Raw genomic sequence first — 26,513 nt, 5'->3', positions numbered from 1 at the left:
ATTTAAAAGGCCCATCTTTCTAGTGTAGGCAAGTCCTTAGGCTCAGGAGTGTCAGAGATGTACCTTTTTATTTAAAAAAAAAAAAAAATGTATCCATGATAAGCAGAGCTCCTCCAGCTGAGCTTCTAGCAGGAAACAAAAGTGAGCCAGCTGACATTTATTTTTTAAAATAGAGAAAACACATAGAACCTAAAGTTGTCTATTTAGACTTAACATTTACTAATCCGTTTTGATACACTTGTAAGTCACCTCCCCTTGCCACGATCCAAGTTCACAGCTCTTTCCCGCATTGCTAGGTTCCAAAGCCCTGCTAGGCATACAGCTCCCTGCACCGCTATAAGCATTAGTGAGGCTCTCAGCTCTTGCAAGGTAAGCACAGAAACAAACTCAATGGTTGCTATTTTATAAGCCCCTCAGTTTGCTGTGAATTTCATATCAAGGATTCCTTCAGGTTCTAAATCCTAAAGGTCTTTTTAGGCTGCCTCCCATTTCTTCCAAATCCATCTTTGTCCTGGAGTTGAAAACCCCCACTGATCATGACCAAGCTTACTTTTAAAGGGATACCACATGGTTAAAAATCCCATTAAGAAAGCAGTTCGTTTATCATTGTCAAACACCACAGCTTATTAATGTTATATTTCAGAGTAACAGCCGTGTTAGTCTGTATTCGCAAAAAGAAAAGGAGTCCTTGTGGCACCTTAGAGACTAACCAATTTATTTGAGCATGAGCTTTCGTGAGCTACAGCTCACTTCATCAGATGCATACCGTGGAAACTGCAGCAGACTTTATATATACACAGAGAATATGAAACAATACCTCCTCCCACCCCAATTTGTGTGGGGGGGTGGAGGGTGAGAAAACCTGGATTTGTGCTGGAAATGGCCTAACCTGATGCTCACTTTAGATAAGCTATTACCAGCAGGACAGTGGGGTGGGAGGAGGTATTGTTTCATATTCTCTGTGTATATATAAAGTCTGCTGCAGTTTCCACGGTATGCATCTGATGAAGTGAGCTGTAGCTCACGAAAGCTCATGCTCAAATAAATTGGTTAGTCTCTAAGGTGCCACAAGGACTCCTTTTCTTTTAATGTTATATGTTCTCATTTACTTTTCACTAGCTTCAGAGTAGCAGCAGTGTTAGTCTGTATCCGCAAAAAGAAAAAGGAGTACTTGTGGCACCTTAGAGACTAACCAATTTATTTGAGCATAAGCTTTCGTGAGCTACAGCTCACTTCATCAGATGCATGTATTTTTGCTGTATTTTTGACAGTTAGGCATTTTTATCAGCTCACTACACTGAAAACAGACTAGTGAGTTTGTCAGTTTCACTTCCTGGGTCACCAGCATAAAGCAGCCAAGGTTAGTTTACAAACATTGGAGGGGGGAGAAAGGAAACTTTCCAGAAGTTTCTAATGGAAACATTTCTGTTGGTTTTTAAGGTTCTATACATGCTTAGACCTAGGGAACCTAACTGTGGAGCCAAAACTGACCTGACAGATGTCCCTGTAACATCTGGATTCAACACAAAACAAAAGCACAGGTTAAACCTTTCAGTGTGCTCCCAGGGATCAGACTCCCAGTGATACAACAACATAACTGTAAGCTGGAGAAGCATCCTGGGTAATGTTGTGAGTTCAACCCTCAATGCCTCAGAATTTCCTCCTTTGCTAACAGCTCTGCGAGGGGACTGGCAACAGGACGGGAGGGGTGCCTGGAGCCCTCACTTAGGCCCTGATCTCAGAGTCTGGCAAGAAGACTTTAACATTGCAACAAAATCTGTGTTTAAAAGAAGTTCAAGTATAGTAGGGTGCTTGACTGGGTGGAGGGGGGGCGGGAGAGAGAGAGAGAGAGACGAAACTTCAGTCAAAGATTGCAAACCTCAGTGGCCTCAGGTTAAGCAACCAGAGTAGGTGACCTGCTTTTCAGAGCAGTTGAGGGCTTCCAAACCCCAATGGAAAATAGGGCAGCTGGGAGTGCTCAGCACTCTGAGGCGGGGTGGGAGAGTTAGGACCAATTATGTGCCTCCCTATGGATTTAGGTGCTTCAGGGCAAACACCTAAATTTGGAAACATTTTTCAGTACTACTACTGATGAAGTTCAGAGCAGGGGAGGGGGCACCCCAGTCCGTTACCCATAGCGGAAAGTCACTCAAGTGAAATGCAACAAATGGACAGAAACACACACACAACCCACCCTAGCTCCACCTACTGCCCTGGGAAAACGAAGCCTCAGAGAGTTGCAGCCGGCCCCTCCCTTCCTCTATTTTTATGCAAGCCTCGAAAACAGAAGAAAAGGTTGCTGAGTAAATTTTTCCTGCAAGAGGCCAGTTCACAAGAGGTGGGGGAGGGGCCTCCAAAAAGATCAGTTACAAACAAAAATAAAAGCCACACACACAACCCACTCATAGCCCCCTTGATCCAGGCACCAGGAAGGAACTGTCACATATCATTTACTCAGACCCACTGAGATTATTGGTAAGGGGTCTATTTTTTAAAGACACACCCACAGAGCTTGTAACCGTTCGTGTAGACAACAAAACAAAAGCAGCCACTGAATACAATTCCAAAAAATGTTCTGAAGTAACCAGATAGTTGACATTTCAGACTCTTATTTTTAAGTATGATTTTTATACTTGTTAAAAGATCAAACTCCATATACTGAAGACTACTTGTACATCTAATCCATCAACTATGTCAATTTCTCCCATCTCTCACTTTCACCTCCCCCCGAAAAGTTATGCAACTAACTGCCTAAGAGTTCATTCTTATTCTTGGTAGGACACGACATCTCAGCCAAGTTATCAGAGTGATAACATCCTAAGAACAGGATTGTTTTTTTTAAAAAAAAGTTATTTTGGCATGCATTCAAACAATCAAGTCCAATATAACATCAGAAAGCAAATAAAAATTATAACAGGCAAAATTCTACAGAAAAATGTACGGCAGGTGTGAAATTAATCTAAGTAACGTATTACTGCACAATATTTTTTCCCCCACCCAAACATAGAACCACTTGCCTCACCACATGCTACAACAGAAAACCTTCACAATCTAAAAATAACTTGGGTGTCTGGGAGAAAGCCAATATCCACTTACTTATGGTCACTGTCATCTGTAAACAAAATGGACCAAAGACAACTCAGAACTCCAGAGTAAACTGAACTTTAGCAGCTGGGCTGGATTTTTCCTCCTCTCAACTCAATATGATGTTTTGTTTTAAATGATGGAACTTCATGTGGGGTGCGGGGGGGATAGAGGAAGTATTGTATTACTGGGAGACCCCAGAAGGACTAGTTTTAATTAAAATAACTAGAAAAATTCTCTGCAGCATTTGCTGAGTCCTAAAATCTGTTCCTGGAAAAATATACCTGCTGCTTTACAATCATAAAGAGTTATACTTGGCGGAGGGAGAGTGATAAAGAGAAAAATCTATTTAAAATCCTAAGTGGGAAGTTTAAGAAGGCTACAGTAGCTTGGGGAATGAAGCTGCCAGAAGATTAGAGGGACACCACCAATTTGAGATTAGTCAACTGAAGGAAAAAAAAAGAAAAAAAAAAGACTAACATAGTTTCAGGTACTGCACTTTACCCCAGAAGTCCCTTGCCAGTTTTTTGGGATTTACAAGCACATTTTCCTATTTTTAAAAATATTTTTCCTCTCCCTGTTGCTGTGGAAAAGAGCCACACAAACAACGGACTATACAGCTCTGCACTTGACAGTTTGCATCTAGTCTGTTTCACTACCTTAAAAAAAAAATCTGAAAACTGGAAAGGGAGAGAACAGCTCATCAGTTCCAGAATCTTAGGTGTTGTTATAACAGTAGCTCCATTCCCTACATGCAGCTGGACAGAAGCATGTGCCAGCTAACTCTTCTATCCCAGAGAGGATCCTGGCTGCCACAGAGGAGAATGGGGGCTGTCCATTGCCCCACTCCTCCCTCAGACTCTTTTCTGGGTCCTCCTCCCCATAAGAAGAAATTCCAATCCCTTCCTCCACTGCTACTCATGACCTTCCCAAGCAGCTGCATGAAACTGATGTGACCAATAGTTTCACTTCTGCCCACAGGGTTCTGAGCTGAAGCATCTAAACGGTCCTGAATTAACTTCAGCCTGATGCAGCTTGGCAAAGCTCTGAGCAATAGCAAAAGTACTGGAGCTGTCTGCAGACTGAGGAAAGCAACACACACACACAGAGAAACGTTTCCTATTAAAAAGGGGATTTTTCAGACACTGATGATAAAATTTAACATGAGAAACAATAACTCAGAGGGTGTAACAGATGCAGTGGTGTTTGCCTGAGTCTGCAGAGAGCCTGAGACAACAGCTCTCAATTGCTTATGTCTTCACTGCAGAGTTAACTCCAATTACCTATACCCAAGTTAACTGAGTTCAAATGAAAGTAGCAACCCTGCAAACTAAGCACTGACTTGCTGTGTCCACACAGGCACTGCACTCACTTATGGGTGGCGTTACGACTTCTAGGAGCACATCCCACGGTTCGTTGCATGGAATTATGTGTGGGAGAACTTGTCTGTCCTTTCTGGGCACACTGGGAAAATTGTGGGAAGGCACAGCAGAATCAGAAGTGCTCAGCTGGCACTAGCCTGCATCCATACTACAAAGTGGTCAATCAGCAGCTGACTAGATGTACTCACTCAATTTTGGCCTATATCCCCTCTCAGGCCAGCCACATAATTCAGCATGCTTGCAAATTAGGGGCAATACTTGAGTTCACTATGCAGTAAAGGCAAATCCTTAAAGGGAGGAAGCTGCCCTGGGCGTAACCAGCGCAGCAACACATGCCTGAGGTTGCAAAGAGCCTGAGACAATTGCTCTGAGCCCCAATTATGCCTAGGAGGTATGACATCTAAATAAATCACTTGACTACAAGAACTATACTGGATGGAGACCATTTAAAAGGTAATAATTTAAAAAACCACCAAGAACTCTTCAGTCAGGGATCAACCAGAAATTAAATTACTTGTTCATTTTTTTTTTTAAATCACTAAAGAATATGTTAACAAAACAGAACAAATGTCACAGGACAGTGGTCTGCTACTGCTAGACAAAGGGTGATTCATTTATTTGAGCGAAAGGTTGAGGCATAGCCAAGATGTTTATTTTTACAAGCAGGAGACAGATATGCTGCACTAATACGTTCAGTTTCAATTACTTGAATTCTATTATTCCAAATGATTGATGAAGATACAATTATTTGCCGGATGGACGCTGGAACAGTGAAGCGAGGTTTTTCCTACTGTATCATTATGGAATAGTTACACTGAGATTGGTTTAGACATGGCTGGATGTGTGACTAAACAAAGACAGCTTAGCCATTAAACAAAACCTTTAAGTACACTATACTTTTTGAACAAGCAAATTTCTGAATGGTAAGAAGAATTAAAACTTACTAGTGGCTGTCAGCCATCCAGTAACCTTAATGACCATCAGATTTACATTCTAAGGCCAGAAGGGACCACTGTGATCATCCAGTCTGACCTCCTGTGTGACACAGGCCAGAGAACTGAAACCTGCCCCCAAATAATTCCTGTTAGAACTAAACCAGATCTTTTAGAAAAATATCCAATCTTGGGCCAGATCTACACTATACACTTACATTGGTATCACTATACATCACTCAGGGGTGTGCAAAATCCCTGAGTGATGCAGTTATACCGACCTAACCCCCTTTGTAGACAGTGCTATGTTGACAGAATAGCTCCTCCCCTTGACATAGCTACATCCTCTCATGGAGGTGAATTAATTATGTTGATGGCAGAGCTCCCATCGGTGTTGGAGTGTCTTCACTGAAGAGCTGTGCTGCTGCAGTGTTTTAAATGTACTCCTGCCCTTGATTTACAAATTTCCAGTGATGGAGAATCCACCACAGCTCAGGATAACTTGTGCCAGGGGTTAATTACTCTCCCTGATAAAAATTTACACTTTATTTCCAGTCTGAATTTGTCTAGCTTCATCTTCCAGATCTTGTTATATCTATGTATGCTAGACTGAAGAGCCCATTATGAAAGTTTAGTTCCCCGTGTAGGTACTTGCAGACTGTGATCAAGTCACATCTCTTTGTTAAGCTAAATAGATTGAGCTCTGGGAGTCCAACACTTTAAGGCATGGTGGACAAGGGAGTATCTTTTATTGGACCAACTTCTGTTGGTGAGAGACAAGCTTTCAAGCCACACAGAGCTCTTCCTCAGGAAGAGACCTGAAGAGCAGTTCTGTGTGGCTTGAAAGCTTGGTCCAATAAAAGATATTATGTCACCCACGCTGTCTCTCTAATATCCTGGGACCAACACGGCTATCAGCACTGCATATTATAAGGCATGTTTTCCAATCTATTCATCATTCTCCATTTGTGGAACTGTAGATCTCAGACCATCTAATAGAGACAATATTATTTAACTATTTTGCATATGTTCATGCCTTACTCAGCTGTAGGAAGTATATATATTGTATACACACACCCACTCATTAACTGTGTCTACAGACCAAAGATTTTTTTTCCAAAATAAGCAGTGACAAAAATCTACTATCTGATAGCAATGTTCTAGAACAGAAGCATAAGTTCTTTAACGTGATTAAGTCCATGAGTAGCACTGTGTATGTTTGATGCTGCTCTGCTATAACTAGTTATGTTCTCCTACTGGGTAAATGTGCCAAAAAATTTAGTTATCCTTACAGTAAAATTTGAAAAAACTGTTTGGCACACAGTTTGGTTTGCACTGCCACTGAAATTAGCCTTGATGAACTGTTAAATTCCAGAGGTCCTGGTGGTTCCAGTTTTCTCCCATTGTTGTTTTATGACAACAATTACTATCGCTGCTCCAAAATGTTAATTCTGCTACAATATTCCACTACCTTCACAGTTGCTGGAGAAACAATGTCTCCCATGCTTCTGGAGAGCATACTTGGGCTGAGATGAATAGCTAGGGCCTTTGCTTTCGTCAACTCCTCGTCAGCAAAATACGTTTTTGTTTTTTTTAAGTTTCTCTGGTAAATGAAGCCAACTTTCACATCTGAACTGATAAAAAAAACCCTTGGTCCACAGAGATATCAAAAACTTCTGGGCACAATTAGAGTTACTAAACTAATTATAAAGAAGCCATTAAGAGAATGAAATTATTTCCATCACTCCTCCCCAGAGGCAGAGCTTAGATCTAAATTAAAATAGCTCATACTGCTCAGACACAAAAGGGACTACCCTACAGGGAGAGCTGCATGTCAGAGAGTCAAGGGCTGGTTTTCTGAGAATGGAAATTTAACAAGAGAATGCATCTAGATCTGCAGCAAGTAATAGCACAAGTGAAACTCTCCACCCTACTTTCGGGTCAGCAAAATTCGGCAATGCTTTTCTCTTTGGTAACAGGAGGGTATTTCTCATTGGCTTTGGAAATAGTTTCCAAGCCAGCTGAACAGTCTTTAGTTGTACTTATTTTTAGCTAAAGACTCAACCTTGGAACAAAGCTGCATAGCCATTTTTTTCTAATGCTAACATTCCTTAAGGAGAAAGATGGAAAGTCTTACAATAATTTAGAATTACTAACCAAAGTTTGTCTTTTTTAAAAAAACATTTTTCCCCTTGTGCAGCAATCTATTTTTGACACTAAATGATGGGCAAATTCAAGGGTAAATCCCACCAAAGGAAGCTTCTGGGACTGAGCGCGCTTGATTCAAAGCGGCCACAAGTTTTGTTTTGGTAATTTATGGCCCACTGGAATAAGCCATTCAAACACTAAAACTTCTAATTAGGGCTCTCAAGCGATTAAAAAAATTGTGATTAATCGCACTTTTAAAAAAATAATGGAATACCACTGACATTTTTGATGTTTTCTACATTTTCAACTTGCACTTTCATGATAAAGAGATTGCACTGCAGTACTTGTATTTGATTTCAATTACAACACAGAATACAAAGTGTACAGTGCTCACTATTTTTTTTTTTTACAAATATTTGCACTGTAAAAAATTAATAGTATTTTTCAGTTCACTGAATACAAGTACTGTAGTGCAATCTCTTTATCATGAAAGGTTTCAGAGTAGCAGCCATGTTAGTCTGTATCCGCAAAAAGAAAAGGAGTACTTGTGGCACCTTAGAGACCAACACATTTATTTGAGCATAAGCATCCGATGAAGTGAGCTGTAGCTCACGAAAGCTTATGCTCCAACTAACAAATTAATTGGAGCATAAGCTTTCGTGAGCTACAGCTCACTTCATCGGATGCTTATGCTCAAATAAATGTGTTGGTCTCTAAGGTGCCACAAGTACTCCTTTTCTTTTTATCATGAAAGTTGAACTTACAAATGTAGAATTATGTACAAAAAATAACTGCATTCAAAAATAAAACAATGTAAACTTCAGAGTCTACAAGTCCACTCTGTCCTATTTCTTGGTCAGCAAATTGCTCAGACAAACAAGTTTGTTTACATTTGCAGAAGATAATGCTGCCTGATTCTTGTTTACAATGTCACCTAAAAGTGAGAACAGGCATTCTCATGGCATCATTGTAGCCGTGAAATTTTTTATGATATTTATGCGCCAGATGCGCTAAAAATTCAGATGTCCCTTCATGCTTCAACCACCACTCCAGAGGGCACGCATCCATGCTGATGATGGGTTCTGCTCGATAACGATCCAAAGCAGTGCAGACCAGCACACGTTCATTTTCATCACCCAAGTCAGATGCCACCAGCAGAAGGCTGATTTTCTTTTTTGGTGGTTCAGGTTCTGTAGGTTCCACATCGGAGTGTTGCTCTTTTAAGACTTCTGAAAGCATGCTCCACACCCCGTCCCCATCAGATTTTGGGCAGAACTTCAGATTCTTAAACCTTGGGTCGAGTGCTAAGCTATCTTTAGAAATCTCACATTGGTACCTTCTTTGTGTTTTGTCAAATCTACAGTGAAAGTGTTCTTAAAACAAACACCATTGCTGAGTCATTATCCGAGATTGCTATAACATGAAATATATGGCAGAATGTGGATAGAACAGAGCATACAACTCTTCGCCCAAGGACTTCAGTCACAAATGTAATTAACACATTATTTTTAATGCGTGTCATCAGCATGGAAGCATGTCCTCTGGAATGGTGGCTGAAGCAGCATACAAATGTTTAGCATATCTGGCATGTAAATACCTTAAAATGCTAGCTACAAAAGTGCCATGTAAATGCCTGTTCTCACTTTCAGGAAACATTGTGAATAAGAAGTGGGCAGCATTATCTCCCATAAATGTAAACAAACTTGTCTGTCTTAGCAAGTGGCTGAACAAGAAGTAGGACTGAGTGGATTTGTAGGCCCTAAAATTTTCCATTGTTTTTGTTACATAACTGCACTTAAAAACAAAACAATCTACGGTTGTAACTTGCACTTTCACAATAAAGAGATTGCACTGCAGTACTTGTATGAAGTGAACTGAAAAATACTATTTTATCATTTTTACAATGAAAATATTTGTAATCAAAAATATGAAGTGAGCACTGTACACTTTGTATACTGTGTTGTAACTGAAATCAATATATTTGAATATGTACAAAAACGTCAAAATATTTAATAAATTTAAATTGGTATTCTATTGTTTAACAGTGATTTAAACTGCTATTAATCATGATTAATTTTTTTAATCATAATTAATTTTGAGTTAATCCCATGAGTTAAACTATGATCAATCAACAGCCCTACTTCTAATGAATGTTTGTGTGAAAAATCTAAGCAAACATCCATGATTCAGAGAGGAAAGAAGGACGGAGATCACAGGGCACCATTTAAATCAAGCCAACAGAAAACATTAGCTACTGCCTCCCTAACATGTTTGTTGGAGCTGAAATGGCAGATTAAATTTTCCAGGCAAGTGGTGCACACTGAGATTTAGGGCTAGTCTACACTGGCAGCGCTTTAACGTGGTTTGTGTGATCATGGCAGAGCTCTGGGAGAGCACAAGGGGGGTGCGGCTCCCAGCGTTGGTGCAGTGTCCACACTGACGCTTTACAGTGGTGAAACTTGCTGCGCTCAGGGGGGTGTTTTTTCACCCTGAGCAAGAAAGTTGCAGCGCTGTAAATTGCCAGTGTAGACAAGCCCTTACCTACACGACTATTCTAGTTTGCCAACGCTCTGGTGCAAAAGATTCGAGACAAGAGAAGCCTTTTAAGCCTGTTTGAATGCACATGAAGAGCAGGAAGAGAGAGAGTTCTGATTTGACAGAGGATTTGTTGAGACCTCAGTCCAGTCTTTAGCCACAACAGACAAAAGCCACCGTGTTTGCTGAAAAGTACTAATTTGAGCTTGTACAAGAAGTTGGTTCTCCGATGACTGCAGCTGCTCTCCCCAAAGCAGACAAATGTCCTGATAAAACGTGGTACTACCATCTGCTCCAGAGGCTCACAAAGCAATAGCTCACAGCAGTTTGATAGAGTAAGAACTTTCATCAGAGCACAGCTTGTTGTTGTGTTTTGTTTGTTTGTTTGTTTGTTTTTGGGGGGGGGAGGGGGGATCCATCTACAGTGGAACGTTAAGGAGTAAGTAGGTAAATTGAGTATTAGAACCATACTGGTATCACTTTGTAAAGACAGCAAACCTGGTGAAAAAACAAATCCAGACTTCAGAGCTATTGGTACTAGAAGGCTTACATCCATTTTCCCCTCAAACAACCAACAATAATGATCTCATACCACAGGAGTTTCCCTTGACTTATCTTTAATGTACATATAATACATCTGCCATTACCAGCCTGCCTGGGACAGTCCATCTGCAAGCATCACTTAGACATGCATACTTTCAGCCTTGCAATGAGGAACATCTTCTAGCATACAACTAACAGACCAAACGTCAGATTCTCTTCACCACTCATTTCATCAAGGTCAAGCCAGTTTTCATCCTGAAAGTGCTTGCTAAGTCCCAGGGACTCCTCAGCTATACAGTCACTCTTCAAAAGTCTATTAAAATTCGTGCTTGTTATACGAATTTACTGATGAGATTCACCCTGTTGTAACTGACCCAAAATTGACAACTGTGCTCAGAAATTACAAAGTTAACATTACAATTAGTCACAATCTAGGAAGTAAGGTGTCTTACTGCTGTTCTCAGTAAAGAGCAATCTGTTTGTGCAATGCCTTCAAATTAATTTGAAAGTATTTTGCAGACATGTCTCAGCTTAAATATAGGGCAATAATGACTCAAGTCTTCAGCACTATTTACACTTGAACAGCTGCTAGAAAGAAAAATTGTCTTGCTCTACTTTTGAATTTAGATCCCCACACCAAGATCAGAATTGTATTTTGTAAATACTCTCCACTTCAGAAGTCAAGGATCATTTGTATGCTTCCCTTCCTCCCACCCTTTCCAACATAAAGATACAATTTGGGAATAAATAATTCATTCCACAATGGACATCCAAAACCAAGCACTGTACATACAGCATGACAGAGGGCAGAATACACACATTCATCCTCCACTCAAAGCTGCCAAGACATTTTCTTCCCTTTAATTTTGTAGCCAACAGGTAGCACTCAAAAACAGATTGTCATTTTGGCAGCAACCCTGCAAATGTGACAGCCAACATCTTGGCCAATACACCAGGGACTGAACTGGGTACCTCCAGGGATAAAAACAGGAGATTTTACAGCTTGAGCTACAGAGCCAAGGCTACCTAGCTGGGGGCTGCAACAACTCAGATCCTCAGTGACAGGCATGGGGGAGTGAGGGGGGCATGGGACACGACCTGTAACACATATACTGGACTAGCCCTTACACCAATGCGCGCCCCGATGCTTAACTTTACATATCAGTAGTTCTACTAACTCCAACAGCAGTCATTGTGTGAATAAAGCGAAGCACATGAATAAGTGCTTGCAGGATGGAGGCCTTTGTTACTAAATAAGTTACTTTAAACAGCCACAGCAAAGGACATGGCTACAGCCCCACCTAAACTGAGAAAACATACAGTAGTGAAGCATACGGAATATTATTACCTGTAAATTAACCATGTGCATCATTTGCATTTTGAAAATCTCATGCCCTTGTTTCACATTTAATATTCAGCGCAAAAGTGATTATCCAAAAAAAGCCATTTGCTGCGAGTATCCATTTCAGCTAGAGAATTTTACCAAAGCTAGCAAAAATGCTACAGTAGCGCTCTACAAACAGGTTTCCTGTTGTCTTTACTCTAACATAGGTGGAAATCCAAATCCAAAAGGTGTGTCGACCTTGTAAGTTATTTTTAGTTTATGGGTGAAGCTGCTGCCCTCTGCCTTATTTATCCAGTGAATTCACCTAGCCAGCTGTAAATCCACAGGCTATCACAAGCATGTTTATATTACAAATTATGCAGGCCAACAGATGCTAGACTCATACAAAAGAAAATTCACTGGGGGGGGTGGAAGAGAGAGAGAGTCAAGCATGGGTTTTTGTTTTGCTAATAAAAGTAATACAGGCACCTCATTCTGCAGCTTTATTATTAAATATTTAGGAGTTATGAGGAGCAGGGGGTTTAAAGAGGCTACAAGAAACAATGTTTTAGTGATGCTGCTTTACTTGACCCATTTATTTCTAAAGGGGAAAAAAAGATGCAAGACTAGGCCTGGATCCTTGACACCCAAAAATAAGGTTACATCAATACGTGTAGGACTTCTCCCCACCTAAGTCCCCAATCCTGTAAACAGATCCCCATACCTGCACAGAGCCCCATTTAAGTCAATGGAGCTACTCTGGTGTCTACCCACATAGATCCTGATTGCAGGATCAGGGCCTAAAATATTAATGGTATTAAGAAATCTTGCATTCCAGTTGGTCAGTCCTGATATCATCAGCACATCACACCAACACAGGAATCTGATCTAATTTGTTTACTGAAATCCTTCTAAAAAAGCATCAGTGTATCTGCACTGTCTTCAAATAAGCCCACGGACTTTCCTAGCGGGAGTACATACGTTGTTGGCACTTAACCAATATTAAATAAGTCAAGAAGTCTGTCAAGGTTCCTCCCCCACTCTGAACTCTAGGGTACAGATGTGGGGACCTGCATGAAAAACCTCCTAAGCTTATCTTTACCAGCTTAAGTCAAAACTTCCCCAAGGTACAAAGTATTCCACCCGTGGTCCTTGGAATGGCCGCTACCACCACCAAACTAATACTGGTTACTGGGGAAGAGCTGTTTGGACGCGTCTTTCCCCCCAAAATACTTCCCAAAACCCTGCACCCCACTTCCTGGACAAGGTTTGGTAAAAAGCCTCACCAATTTGCCTAGGTGACTACAGACCCAGACCCTTGGATCTTAAGAACAATGAACAATCCTCCCAACACTTGCACCCCCGCTTTCCTGGGAAATGTTGGATAAAAAGCCTCACCAATTTGCATAGGTGACCACAGACCCAAACCCTTGGATCTGAGAACAATGAAAAAGCATTCAGTCTTTTACAAGAAGACTTTTAATAGAAAATAGAAGTAAATAGAAATGAAGAAATCCCCCCTGTAAAATCAGGATGGTAGATATCTTACAGGGTAATTAGATTAGAAAACATAGAGAACCCCTCTAGGCAAAACCTTAAGTTACAAAAAAGATACACAGACAGAAATAGTTATTCTATTCAGCACAATTCTTTTCTCAGCCATTTAAAGAAATCATAATCTAACACATACCTAGCTAGATTACTTACTAAAAGTTCTAAGACTCCATTCCTGTTCTGTCCCTGGCAAAAGCAGCACACAGACAGACACAGACCCTTTGTTTCTCTCCCTCCTCCCAGCTTTTGAAAGTATCTTGTCTCCTCATTGGTCATTTTGGTCAGGTGCCAGCGAGGTTACCTTTAGCTTCTTAACCCTTTACAGGTGAGAGGAGCTTTCCCCTGGCCAGGAGGAATTTCAAAGGGGTTTACCCTTCCCCTTATATTTATGACACGCCCCCCAAATCTCAGCTAGGGTGAAACACTGGCTGGGATTTCTTCCTGGAGCTCTAGGAAAAACAGAGTTAATAAGACACATGCATCTCTAAATATACTACCAAGTACATAAAGACTAACAATATTTTCCACATCTTAAGGATGATTTTAACCAGTTGATTCTGGGAAACTTTCACGGGAGAGTGCATCAGCCACTTTGTTAGAAGCTCCTGAGATGTGTTGGATGTCAAAATCAAAATCTTGGAGAGCTAAACTCCACCGAAGAAGTTTTTTGTTAGTTTCCTTGACGGTGTGAAGCCATTTTAGTGCAGCATGGTCGGTTTGCAGGTGGAAACGCCGTCCCCAAACATATGGGCGTAGCTTTTCCAGAGCGTAGACAATGGCATAACATTCTTTTTCAGTGACTGACCAGTTGCTTTCCCTCTCAGACAGTTTTTTGCTGAGAAACACTACAGGGTGGAATTCTTGATCAGGTCCTTTCTGCATTAAAACTGCTCCCACACCACGCTCAGATGCATCTGTGGTTACTAGGAACGGTTTGTCAAAGTCTGGGGCCCTTAGTACAGGGTCAGACATGAGTGTCGCTTTAAGCTTGTTAAAGGCCTTCTGACACTTTCCGGTCCACTGAACAGCATTTGGCTGTTTCTTTTTGGTTAGGTCTGTCAGTGGGGCAGTGATTTGGCTGTAGTGCGGTACAAATCGTCTGTAATAACCGGCCAAGCCTAAGAAGGATTGAACCTGTTTCTTTGACTTTGGGACAGGCCACTTTTGGATAGCATCCACTTTGGCCTGTAGGGGGCTGATAGTTCCTTGACCCACCTGGTGTCCAAGGTAAGTCACTCTGTTTAGGCCTATTTGACACTTCTTAGCCTTAACAGTTAGTCCTGCCTCCCTTATGCGCTCAAGGACTTTTTGTAGATGTTCCAGGTGGTCTGCCCAGGAATCCGAAAATATGGCCACATCATCAAGGTAGGCGACTGCATATTCTCCTAATCCCGCTAGGAGACCATCTACAAGTCTTTGGAAAGTGGCGGGTGCATTTCGCAGCCCGAAAGGGAGTACATTAAATTCATACAGCCCGAGATGTGTGATGAAGGCTGACCTTTCCTTGGCAGATTCATCTAGCGGTACCTGCCAGTACCCCTTTGTTAAGTCCAAGGTAGAGATGAACTGGGCCCGTCCCAGTTTCTCTAACAGTTCATCTGTGCGTGGCATTGGATAGTTGTCTGGGCGAGTTACAGCATTTAGCTTACGGTAGTCCACGCAAAAACGTATTTCCCCATCTGGTTTGGGAACTAGAACCACTGGAGATGCCCATGCACTTTCAGAGGGGCGGATTACACCCATCTGTAACATATCCTGGATCTCCCGTTCTATAGCAGTTTTAGCTTGAGGAGACACCCGGTAAGGTTGGACCCTAATTGGGTGAGCATTACCTGTGTCAATGGAGTGGTATGCCCGTTCAGTCAGTCCTGGGGTGGCTGAGAACGTTGGCGCGTAGCTAGTGCACAGCTCCTGGATCTGCTGTCGCTGCATACGCCCAAGGGTCATGGAGAGGTTCACCTCTTCCACACCACCAGCACATTTCCCTTCGTAGTAGACACCTTCAGGCCACTCAGCATCATCTTCTCCCTGGGCTGTAAACTGACAAACCTTTAATTCTCTGGAATAAAAGGGCTTTAGAGAATTAATATGGTACACCTTAGGCTTTCGGTTGGAGGTGGGGAATGCTATGAGATAATTAACAGCTCCCAGGCGCTCCTGGACCGTGAATGGCCCTTCCCACGATGCTTCCATTTTATGGGCCTGGAGCGCCCTTAAGACCATGACCTGGTCTCCTACTTTGAAGGAACGCTCTCTGGCATGTTTATCATACCAGGCTTTTTGCTCTTTTTGAGCATCCTGTAAGTTTTCTTTAGCAAGGGCTAAAGAGGTTCGGAGGGTGTTTTGTAGGTTGGTTACAAAGTCCAGAATGTTAGTTCCTGGAGAAGGTGTAAATCCCTCCCATTGCTGCTTCACCAACTGCAATGGCCCCTTAACCTCACGGCCATATACAAGTTCAAATGGGGAAAACCCTAAACTGGGATGTGGTACAGCTCTGTAGGCAAAGAGCAACTGCTGCAACACTAGGTCCCAATCATTGGAGTGCTCATTTACGAATTTACGTATCATGGCCCCCAAAGTTCCATTAAACTTCTCCACCATGCCATTTGTTTGATGGTGGTAAGGAGTGGCAACCAAGTGATTTACCCCATGAGCTTCCCAAAGGTTTTTCATAGTTCCTGCCAGGAAATTAGTCCCTGCATCTGTGAGGATGTCGGAGGGCCAACCTACCCTGGCAAAAATGTCTGCTAGTGCCTGGCATACACTTTTAGCCCTGGTGTTGCTTAGAGCTACTGCTTCCGGCCATCGGGTGGCAAAATCCATGAAAGTCAGTATGTACTGCTTTCCTCTGGCTGTCTTTTTCGGAAAAGGACCCAGAATATCCACAGCTACTCGCTGAAATGGAACTTCAATGATGGGGAGTGGTTGTAGAGGGGCTTTGACCTGGTCTTGGGGTTTTCCCACTCTTTGGCACACCTCACAAGACTGGACATAGGTAGAAACATCCTTGCCCATTCCCTCCCAGTGGAATGACCCCCCCAAACGGTCTTTGGTCCTGTTCACCCCAGCATGGCCACTAGGGTGATCGTGGGCTAAGCTCAAGAGCTTGGCCCGGTATTTAGTTGGAACTACCAACTGTCTCTGAGGATGCCAGTCTTCCTGGTGTCCACCAGAAAGAGTTTCCTTGTATAAAAGTCCTCTTTCTACAACAAACCTGGATCGATTAGAAGAGCTGAGAGGCGGTGGGTTGCTCCGTGCCGCTGTCCAAGCTCTCTGGAGGCTTTCATCTGCTTCCTGTTCGGTCTGGAACTGTTCCCTTGATGCTGGAGACATCAGTCCCTCATTGGATTGTGGACCTAGGCTTGGTCCCTCTGGAAGCAATATAGGGGATGGAGCTGTTTCTGTTGACTGTGAACCGCTCTCCGCTGGTGCACTATGTTGGGATTCAGGCTCCGGCTGAGCCTCTTGTGTAGGGTTATCGGCTGCTGCCAGTTCAGGTTCAGTGGGGCCCTCTGGTGTTGAGGTTGCAAGTACTGGATTCAGTGCTGACACAGGGTCTGGTGTTGGTTGTTCGGCTGGTTCCGGTTCTGGGACTGGTTCCGTCTGGGTCTCTGGGACTGGATCCACTACTGCTGTTGCAGACATTGGCCTAAGGTCCAGGTCCATCACCTCTGACTGGGTCCTGATAGCAGTTTCCGGAACAGAGCTAGGCCTCACGGCTTGTTTAGCCTGGCTGCGGGTGACCGTTCCCACCCTCTTGGCCTGCTTCACATGATTGGCCAAGTCTTCCCCCAACAGCATGGGGATGGGATAATCATCATAGACTGCAAAAGTCCACATTCCTGACCAGCCCTTGTACTGGACAGGCAACTTGGCTGTAGGCAAATTGAAAGAGTTGGACTTGAAGGGTTGAATCGTCACTTGGATCTCTGGGTTGATTAAATTGGGGTCCACTAAGGAAGCATGGATAGCTGACACTTGTGCTCCGGTGTCCCTCCACGCAGTGACCTTCTTCCCGCCCACACTCACAGTTTCCCTCCGCTCTAAGGGTATCTGGGAAGTATCTGGGCCTGTGGACCTCTGGTGTGATTCCGGTGCAATGAACTGTAATCTGTTGGGGTTCTTGGGGCAGTTGGCCTTTACATGCCCCAGCTCGTTACATTTAAAACATCGTCCAGCTGACGGGTCACTGGGGCGAGGAGGGTTGCTGGAGAACGGGGTGGCAGGACGATAAGGGGTCTGGAGGGTTCTTTGGGAGGTAGATGGGGCCTTGGGCGGCCCCCGGTAATAGGGTGTGGTCTGGGGTGGTCCCTTCTGGTCTCCGCTCCAACTGCGACCAGTTTTCTTCTTCTCTGCCACCTCCACCCATCTGGCTCCAATCTCTCCTGCCTCGATTACAGTTTTGGGTTTCCCATCTAGGATGTATCTTTCTATTTCCTCAGGAACACCCTCTAAGAACTGTTCCATTTGCATTAGGAAGGGCAAATTTACTGGAGATTCAACACTTGCTCCTGATATCCAGGCATCCCAATGTTTCACAATGTGGTAGGCATGTCGGGTAAATGACATGTCTGGTTTCCACCTTAGGGCTCTGAACCTCCGACGAGACTGCTCGGGTGTTATCCCCATTCTGACTCTCGCCTTGGATTTAAACAGTTCATACTTGTTCATGTGTTCTTTAGGCATTTCAGCTGCCACCTCAGCTAAGGGTCCACTGAGCTGCGGCCTCAGCTCTACCATGTACTGGTCAGTAGAGAGGTTGTATCCAAGGCAGGCCCTTTCGAAGTTTTCTAGGAAGGCCTCAGTATCATCGCCTGCCTTGTAGGTGGGGAACTTTCTGGGATGGGAAGTGGTACTTGGAGAAGGATTACTAGGGTTTGTTGGGATATTCTGCTGAGCCTTTATCTTCTCCATCTCCTCCACATACTTCCTCTCTTTTTCCTTCTCCTCCAGTTCTTTGTCCCTCGCTTCCATAGCTCTCCTGTGAGCAGCCGCTTGGTGTTGTTCTGCCTCCCTTTCTTGTTCCTTCTTCAGCCGCATGAGTTCTATCTGTCTTTCATGTTCCCTTTGTCTTTCCTCAGCCTGAAATTTGGCTAATTCCAGCTGTAGTCGAGCTGAGGATTTGGTCATTCTAACCTCTCTGTTTTTAACTAACTTTACACCCGAGGTTTAGAAATAAACAAACAAAACTTGGCTGTAAAATTTTGCTGTGCTGGAATAGAATACCTATTCTCTGATAGTGATTGTCAGCCTACAGAAAAAGACAATTCCCTTGTCTCTGCTCTGGGCCCAACTTAAAGCAAAAAACCTCCAAACTACTTGGAAACCTGCTTACCCAGCCCAAAGAAAAAGCAAATGGGTAGAACACACACCCCCTATTTACTTTTAGGAAGAAAAGAAAAAAAAAAAAACCTCTGGGTTGGAAGACTGTGAATTTCCCTGCAGGAGTTAAGTACCCTGCCTCCAGGCAAAGAAAACCTGCAATTCACAAGATAATCCCCTTTTGTCTCTGCTTGGCCACAAAGCAGGGAAAACCCAAGATGCTTTCAGTTTCAAAGCTGCTTCAAAGCCACAGGAAAAAAAAATTCCTTTTTAAAATCTGTATTTCTAGTTCAAAAAATCTCAACTGGATCTCAAAATGATTTCAGGTTAATCCCACCACTATGCCACCATGTCAAGGTTCCTCCCCCACTCTGAACTCTAGGGTACAGATGTGGGGACCTGCATGAAAAACCTCCTAAGCTTATCTTTACCAGCTTAAGTCAAAACTTCCCCAAGGTACAAAGTATTCCACCCGTGGTCCTTGGAATGGCAGCTACCACCACCAAACTAATACTGGTTACTGGGGAAGAGCTGTTTGGACGCGTCTTTCCCCCCAAAATACTTCCCAAAACCCTGCACCCCACTTCCTGGACAAGGTTTGGTAAAAAGCCTCACCAATTTGCCTAGGTGACTACAGACCCAGACCCTTGGATCTTAAGAACAATGAACAATCCTCCCAACACTTGCACCCCCGCTTTCCTGGGAAATGTTGGATAAAAAGCCTCACCAATTTGCATAGGTGACCACAGACCCAAACCCTTGGATCTGAGAACAATGAAAAAGCATTCAGTCTTTTACAAGAAGACTTTTAATAGAAAATAGAAGTAAATAGAAATGAAGAAATCCCCCCTGTAAAATCAGGATGGTAGATATCTTACAGGGTAATTAGATTAGAAAACATAGAGAACCCCTCTAGGCAAAACCTTAAGTTACAAAAAAGATACACAGACAGAAATAGTTATTCTATTCAGCACAATTCTTTTCTCAGCCATTTAAAGAAATCATAATCTAACACATACCTAGCTAGATTACTTACTAAAAGTTCTAAGACTCCATTCCTGTTCTGTCCCTGGCAAAAGCAGCACACAGACAGACACAGACCCTTTGTTTCTCTCCCTCCTCCCAGCTTTTGAAAGTATCTTGTCTCCTCATTGGTCATTTTGGTCAGGTGCCAGCGAGGTTACCTTTAGCTTCTTAACCCTTTACAGGTGAGAGGAGCTTTCCCCTGGCCAGGAGGAATTTCAAAGGGGTTTACCCTTCCCCTTATACAATGCTGTATTGACTAGAGCTGCTCAGATGTTAATTATGTAGTTACTAATGCAAGGTTGTGTTTAAAGAAATGAGCCTGCCTGATTTCATCATTGTTTCCTGCCACTGTTTCCTCTATTTAAAAAATCCACAAGACAGACATTTTCTCAACTGCTGTGCCATCACACGCTTCTCTCCTTCCACCCTATGTCTCCTAATTACCTCTTGTCCCAATCCACCCCACATCTTCCAGTTTACCACCCCATCTGGGCTTCCCCACACTGTGTGAGAGTATCACATAATATGGCATTTAAAAGGCTAAATGAGGAATTGCTCTTCCTGGGAATTTCAGAAGCAGAATAAAATCCAGTTAGGAGGTCATTTAAAATTTTTTTTTAAAATCTGCTTTCTTCCCCAAAGCCAAAGGACAGAGAGCAGAGATGTCCAAGTTTTATGTCTGTAAAGTGCTTTGAACACAGCAAGTGGTATGCAAACACATTATCATTCTCATCATCATCAGATGTCCATAAGGCACAAATCTTCAATTTGGATTAGAGCTTCATTAAAAGACGGGCAGAATAAGTGGAAAAATATTTGAGGAGCAGTAAACACAGGCTGGACTGGTGCAAAGTTTGCTACTGAACTAAACAAATAAGAGCATCCAGTATCCACACATACTGGATCCACATTGCTGCTTCTTGTCAGGGTATGCTTTCCACCATTCAAGTCACACTAAGGGCTGCAGAAAACACTTTCTTTCAATACCCTGCTACCTTGGCACTGAAGATCAATTTACTTCCTCTCCCTCCTCAAAAAAAAAAAAAAAGTGGGGGTATTTGGGAAAAAGAAAAGCAAGAAAATCTGAGGATTTGAAATAGATATTTACTTTCCTAGGTTACGGGGCCCCATGATGAGCTCAGAGAAAGGAGGGAAGAGAGAAATAGTGCGGAACACTGCTGAATGCTAAAGGCATAAAGCGACTGACAGAGCCCTTTGACCAGTAACCTGGGACTGCAGACACAAAGCTACCCACCCAGCTCACTCTGGGCATCTCCTGGAAGGAGATGAGCACACCATCTGGTCTCAGTCAGAATGCAAAGGGTTTCAAAAAGGGGAGACTAAGAATCAACAAAAAGCAGTTCCGCCCCCTGAGCAGCACTGCTCAGTGCAAGGGGGGGTTCACTTCACAGACCACAGTGCCCCCAAATCAAGCAGGATGAAAGTGTTTTCAATTTCCCCCCCCCACAAGTTCCATCACCCTGAGCAGCAGCTGTCTCCAACTCTCCTCCCAAGCAATCCATCCCCAGCCACAGTTGACAAGGATCCTAACTCTTCTCCATCATCATCTGTATGGATGTGGGAGGGGGCATGGGCACCCTCAAAGCTCTCTCCTCCACACATTTACTCTGCAGAGTGGCTGGAAAACACAAGGCAGGGTGTATAGCTGTACAAGGGTGGAGTTCTGTAACTGGCAGGGGGTATTTGGGAAGGTGCATGCGAATGGGTGCAGCTGAAGAACATGTTTGGAGGGGATGTGGTAGCTGGAGTGTGGACAAGGCTTCAGGGAGGGTGGTGGGTTTGGACGGGATGGGGTGTTTTAGAATGTGGAAATGTTGGGCTGACAGAGGAATGGGGATTCTTTGCAGATACATGGACAGCTGGGGGTGTGGAGATGAGGGGTTGGCCTTTCCAGAGGAAAAGGGTAGCTGAAGGGAGGGAGTGGAGTAGTAGGCAGTTGGGGGAGGAATGGAAGGGTTTCATTCGGGGGATCTCTGGGGGAAGAGGCGGAGAGGGTGTTCACAGAAGTTTGTACAGGAATTTGTAGGGAAGGATAGGAGTTTGTATTTAATGAGGGTGGGGAGCTTAATTGAGGGGTAGTGAAGAAAGCTGTGAGAGACACTTGGCAGTTGGGGTACATGTAGGGCTGAGGTACATGCCTCCATATGCCATACATAGGCGCCCAGGGTATATGGGGCTGAGAAAGAGGTGGGGGCCTGTAGTATCTGACGATTGGAACAGAGGGTTTTCATCTACAGTGGGGCTTATGGTATCTAGGGGGAAGTAGAGGTATCTGGGAGGACTGTCATGTATGGGGGTGGAGGCTCGAGTTGTATTTAGTGGGGTCTGTTATATGGGGGTGTTACTAGGGAGTCTGTTTCAGAGTAACAGCCGTGTTAGTCTGTATTTGCAAAAAGAAAAGGAGTACTTGTGGCACCTTAGAGACTAACCAATTTATTTGATGCATCCGATGAAGTGAGCTGTGGCTCACGAAAGCTCATGCTCAAATAAATTGGTTAGTCTCTAAGGTGCCACAAGTACTCCTTTTCTTTTTAGGGAGTCTGTGATATAAAAGATGTGTGGATTGTGGCATAAGGGGTGTCAGTGTATGTAAGGGGGTCGTGGGTTCAATGGTCTGTGCAATGGTGTATTGAGAGAGTCTGGGTGGGTGGGATTTACTGAGGGTGTATATTAGGGGAGCTGTATGGGATGTAGGCTGTACTTAGGGGGGTATATCATAGGGTTGCTGGGGTGTACGTAGGCAGCCTGGGAATGCAGTCTGGAGGTCTTGGAGTGTCTCTGGGGTGCAACATAGGGGAGTGCAAGAAACCAGTAGGGGGCTCTTTGGGAGGGTGCACTGGGCTGTACCTTGGGGTCTGCTAAGCAGGTCACTGGATGGGACAGGCTAAAAGTATGCAGGGTCTCAAAAGGCCCTTGAGAACCACGGAGGGGGGTGTTCTGTGGGAGGTAGCAGACTGGGGGGGCTCTCAGACGCTGGAGAATCCCAGGAGTGTAACCGAGAGTTCTCGGTGGGCCCAGGAGGAGGCTACCAGTGGTGGGTAGCTCGCTGGGCCAGGTGGTACCAGGCCAGGAGGGTGTCGCAGGGCAGGGCCAGAGGAGGGTCGCTGGGCCAGGCAGTACCAGGGTACTGGGGGGGAACGCAGGGCTGGGTGGTATCATGGAGGCAAGGTGGGCAGGGGGAAGATGGCAAGGGTGTCGCTGGGCAGGACCAGGGGGGTGGGCCCAGGCAGTGGGGCAGACAGTACAAAGGCAGGGTGTCATTGGGCAGGGTGGTACCAGGAGGGACTGGGGGGGATACAGAGCAGCACCACGGGACCGGGGGGTTGCAGGGCAGGCTGGACAAGGAGCTGGTGGGTGGTACTGGGCACTGGGGGGGGTCACAGGGCAGGGTGGTACCAGGCAGTACCGGGGGTCAAGGACAGGGCAATACCACAGGGGCAAGGTGGGCAAGAGCCTGGCAGGGTGGTACCAGGGGGTGGGGGTGTCACCAGGAGGGATCCAGGTACTGGGGGGGATAAAGGGCAGGGCGGTACCGCCGGAGCGAGGCAGGCGGCTGACAGGGTGGTACCGGAAAGCTGGGCAATGGCACCGCGGGGCCAGACGGGCGGAGCAGGGCGCTGACGGGGTGGTAGCGGGGGGCGAGGGTATCGCTGGGCAGGGCCGGCCGGCGGGACCAGGAGGGGCGGGAGCTGGCGAGGTGGTAAGAGGCGGACCGGGGAGCCGCAGCGCGGGGCGGGGCGGGCGGTACCGGCGGGTCGCAGCGCGGGCCGGGCCGAGCCGAGCCGTGGCGGGCGGGACCGGGCGGGCCAGGGCTCACCCAGCAGCAGCAGCTTGACCTCCCGCGCCGCCTTCTCGCCGTCCTCGCGCAGGTTCTTGTCGATCATCTTAGAGCGCTCGGCCGCCGCCTTGTCCTCGGCGCTCACGGTGCAGCCCATTGCGGGGCCGGGCTGAGGCGGATCCCGGCCGAGTCGGGCTGGTCGCGCGCCGCGCTGCGATGCGTCCCCTCAGCCTGCCGCCGCCGCTCTGAGCCCGGGGCCGCCCGGCGCGGGGGCGGGGCGCGGCGGGGCGGGGCCTCCGATACCGGGGCGGGGCGGGGCGGGGCGGGGCCGGGCCGTGGGGTGGCTCTGCCTGGGGTGGATTTGGGGTGTAAGGGGTGGCTCTGTAGGGGGTGGGTTTCGGGTGCAATGGGTCGGGTGGGTGGTTCTGTAGGAGGTGGGTTTAGGGTGCAGTGGCTCTTTATGGGGTGGGGTTGGGGTGCAGTGTGTGTAAGGTGACTGTAGGGGAAGGGCTTGGAGTACATTGGGTGGCTGTGTATAGAGTGGGTTTAGGTGCAATGGGTGGGGCTGGAGTGGGTCTGTATAGGGTAACTTTGGGGTGCACTGAGGGTGGGGTGGCTCAGTATGGGGTGGGTTTGTGGTGCGGTTGGTGGGGGTTGGGTGTCTCTGTTTGGGGTGCAATGGGTGGGGTGGGTGGCTCTGTTTGGGGCAGGGTGGATAAAAATCCAATGATTTTTAAAACAATTAAAAATTGGGGGTTTTTTTTTATTTAAATAGGTTTTTCCTAAAAAAGCATTTTACCAAAAAAATCTGATCTAGAGATCATTTTAATTAAGATACATTATAGCTCAAAGATATCTCATCATGAAATAGTGACTATAAATTATAATTCAATAGTATGAGACAATAGATTCATGTAATGTTTAAGAAAAGTTTTGTAAGTGAGTTCCAATAGTTCATGGATTAGGGACCCAATCTTATAGGGTTCCAGGGGCTTCTGCCTAAATTATTTAGGTTAATCTTTCTATCCTCCCAACGGGACTCAGTGCTCAGTCTAGAAGACATCAGAGATACTTAGTTTTGCAGTTCTCAAACTGTGGATTTGTCTCTCCAGAGATAACATGCTTGTTAACAGCAAAAATGTTTTTAAATACATAATATAGAATATCAGGGTTGGAAGGGACCTCAGGAGGTCATCTAGTCCAACCCGCTGCTCAAAGCAGGACCAACCCCAACTAAATTATCCCAGCCAGAGCTTTGTCAAGCCTGACCTTAAAAACCTCGAAGGAAGGAGAATCCACCACCTCCCTTGGTAACGCATTCCAGTGTTTCACCACCCTCCTAGTGAACAAGTTTTTCCTAATAGCCAGCCTAAACCTCCCCCACTGCAACTTGAGACCATTACTCCTTGTTCTCTCATCTGCTACCACTGCAAACAGTCTAGATCCATCCTCTTTGGAACCCCCTTTCAGGTAGTTGAAAGCAGCTATCAAATCCCCCCTCATTCTTCTCTTCTGCAGACTAAATAATCCTAGCTCCCTCAGCTTCTCCTCATAAATCCTGTGTTCCAGCCCCCTAATCATTGTTGTTGCCCTTCGCTGAACTCTCCAATTTTTCCACATCCTTCTTGTAGTGTGGGGCCCAAAACTGGACACAGTACTCCAGATGAGGCCTCACCAATGCCAAATAGAGGGGAATGATCATGTCCCTCGATCTGCTGGCAATGGTCCTACTTATACAGCCCATAATGGCATTAATCTTCTTGGCAACAAGGGCACATTGTTGACTGATATCCAACTTCTCATCCACTGTAACCCCTAGGTCCTTTTCTGCAGAACTGGTGCCTAGCCACTCATGCCCTGGTCTGTAGCAGTGCATGAGATTCTTCCGTGCTAAGTGCAGAACTCTGCACTTGTCCTTGTTGAATCTCATCAGATTTCTTTTGGCCCAATCCTCTAATTTGTCTAGGTCCCTTTGTATCCTATCCTTACCTTCCAGCATATCTACCTCTCCTCCCAGTTTAGTGTCATCTGCAAACTTAAAAATATACAGAGGTGAGAAATAACAGACCTCAACCCTATTGTCTCTCTGCAAATTTGTGTGCACAGAGTCAGTCCCTTACCTCTCTCTAAAAGTGCAAAGTTTCAAAAAGTTCAATGAATAGAAGATTGTTGGGGTTGGAATAGATCTGGACAAGGAGAAGTCAGGAGATAAATGTGAGAAGGGAGGGACAGGCAGTAGAAACAAAAGTGAAACTGTATGAGCAGCATATTCCAGAAGTCTTGAGGTCTTTCTGAGTGTAGCCTTCATTGATTTGAAATCTACCATATCATTCTCTCACGAGAACAGAAAACCTATAATGGCAGCAGGCCGTAAAAGAGACCCAGTTTGGGTCTCATCTATCTCTGAGTTGTGAAGAATACGTATTATAACAACCAACAAGAATGCACTTTTATGGAGAAATCCAGGATTAAATCGAGTCTTCCTGACTAGTGATTTAAATCAAATCCACACTGGTTTGGAGTGTAGTTGGTGGGGATGGTGTGGCTCTGTATGAGGTGGGTTTGGGGTGCAGTGGGTGGGGATTGGGTAGTTCTGTATGGGGTGGGTTTGGGGAGTAGTAGGTGTAGGGAGACTGTATGGGATGGGTTTGGGGTAAAATGGGTGGGGATGAATTTGGGGTGCAGTGGGTGGGGTGCAGTGGCTCTATATGGGTTGGGTTTTGGATGCAATGGGTGAGTGTGGGTGGCTCTTTATGGGGTATTGCCATGGGTGGGGTGGCTCTGTGTGGGATGGGTTTGGGGTTCAATGGGTGGGGGTGGGGTAGCTCTAAATGGGGTGGGTTTGGGGTGGAATGGGTGAGGTG

At 45.0% G+C, this 26,513-nt stretch overlaps 1 protein-coding gene across 1 annotated transcript in view; it reads right to left on the bottom strand.

The window, feature by feature from the left end:
* GNAI2 (G protein subunit alpha i2) overlaps nucleotides 1-23,907 on the bottom strand; it is a 204,038-nt gene extending 180,131 nt beyond the window's left edge. The window contains exon 1 of the mRNA XM_077821414.1: nucleotides 23,689-23,907. Coding sequence (XP_077677540.1) covers nucleotides 23,689-23,806 — 118 coding nt within the window. The 5' untranslated portion in view covers nucleotides 23,807-23,907. The remainder of the gene's footprint in view (nucleotides 1-23,688) is intronic.
* Nucleotides 23,908-26,513: the final 2,606 nt, after the last annotated feature.

Source organism: Eretmochelys imbricata, chromosome 7 (genome assembly GCF_965152235.1).
Source record: "Eretmochelys imbricata isolate rEreImb1 chromosome 7, rEreImb1.hap1, whole genome shotgun sequence".
Classification (NCBI taxonomy): domain Eukaryota; kingdom Metazoa; phylum Chordata; order Testudines; family Cheloniidae; genus Eretmochelys; species Eretmochelys imbricata.
Note: the sequence above shows the minus strand (reverse complement) of the source record. Positions and strands in the feature narration are given on the sequence as shown.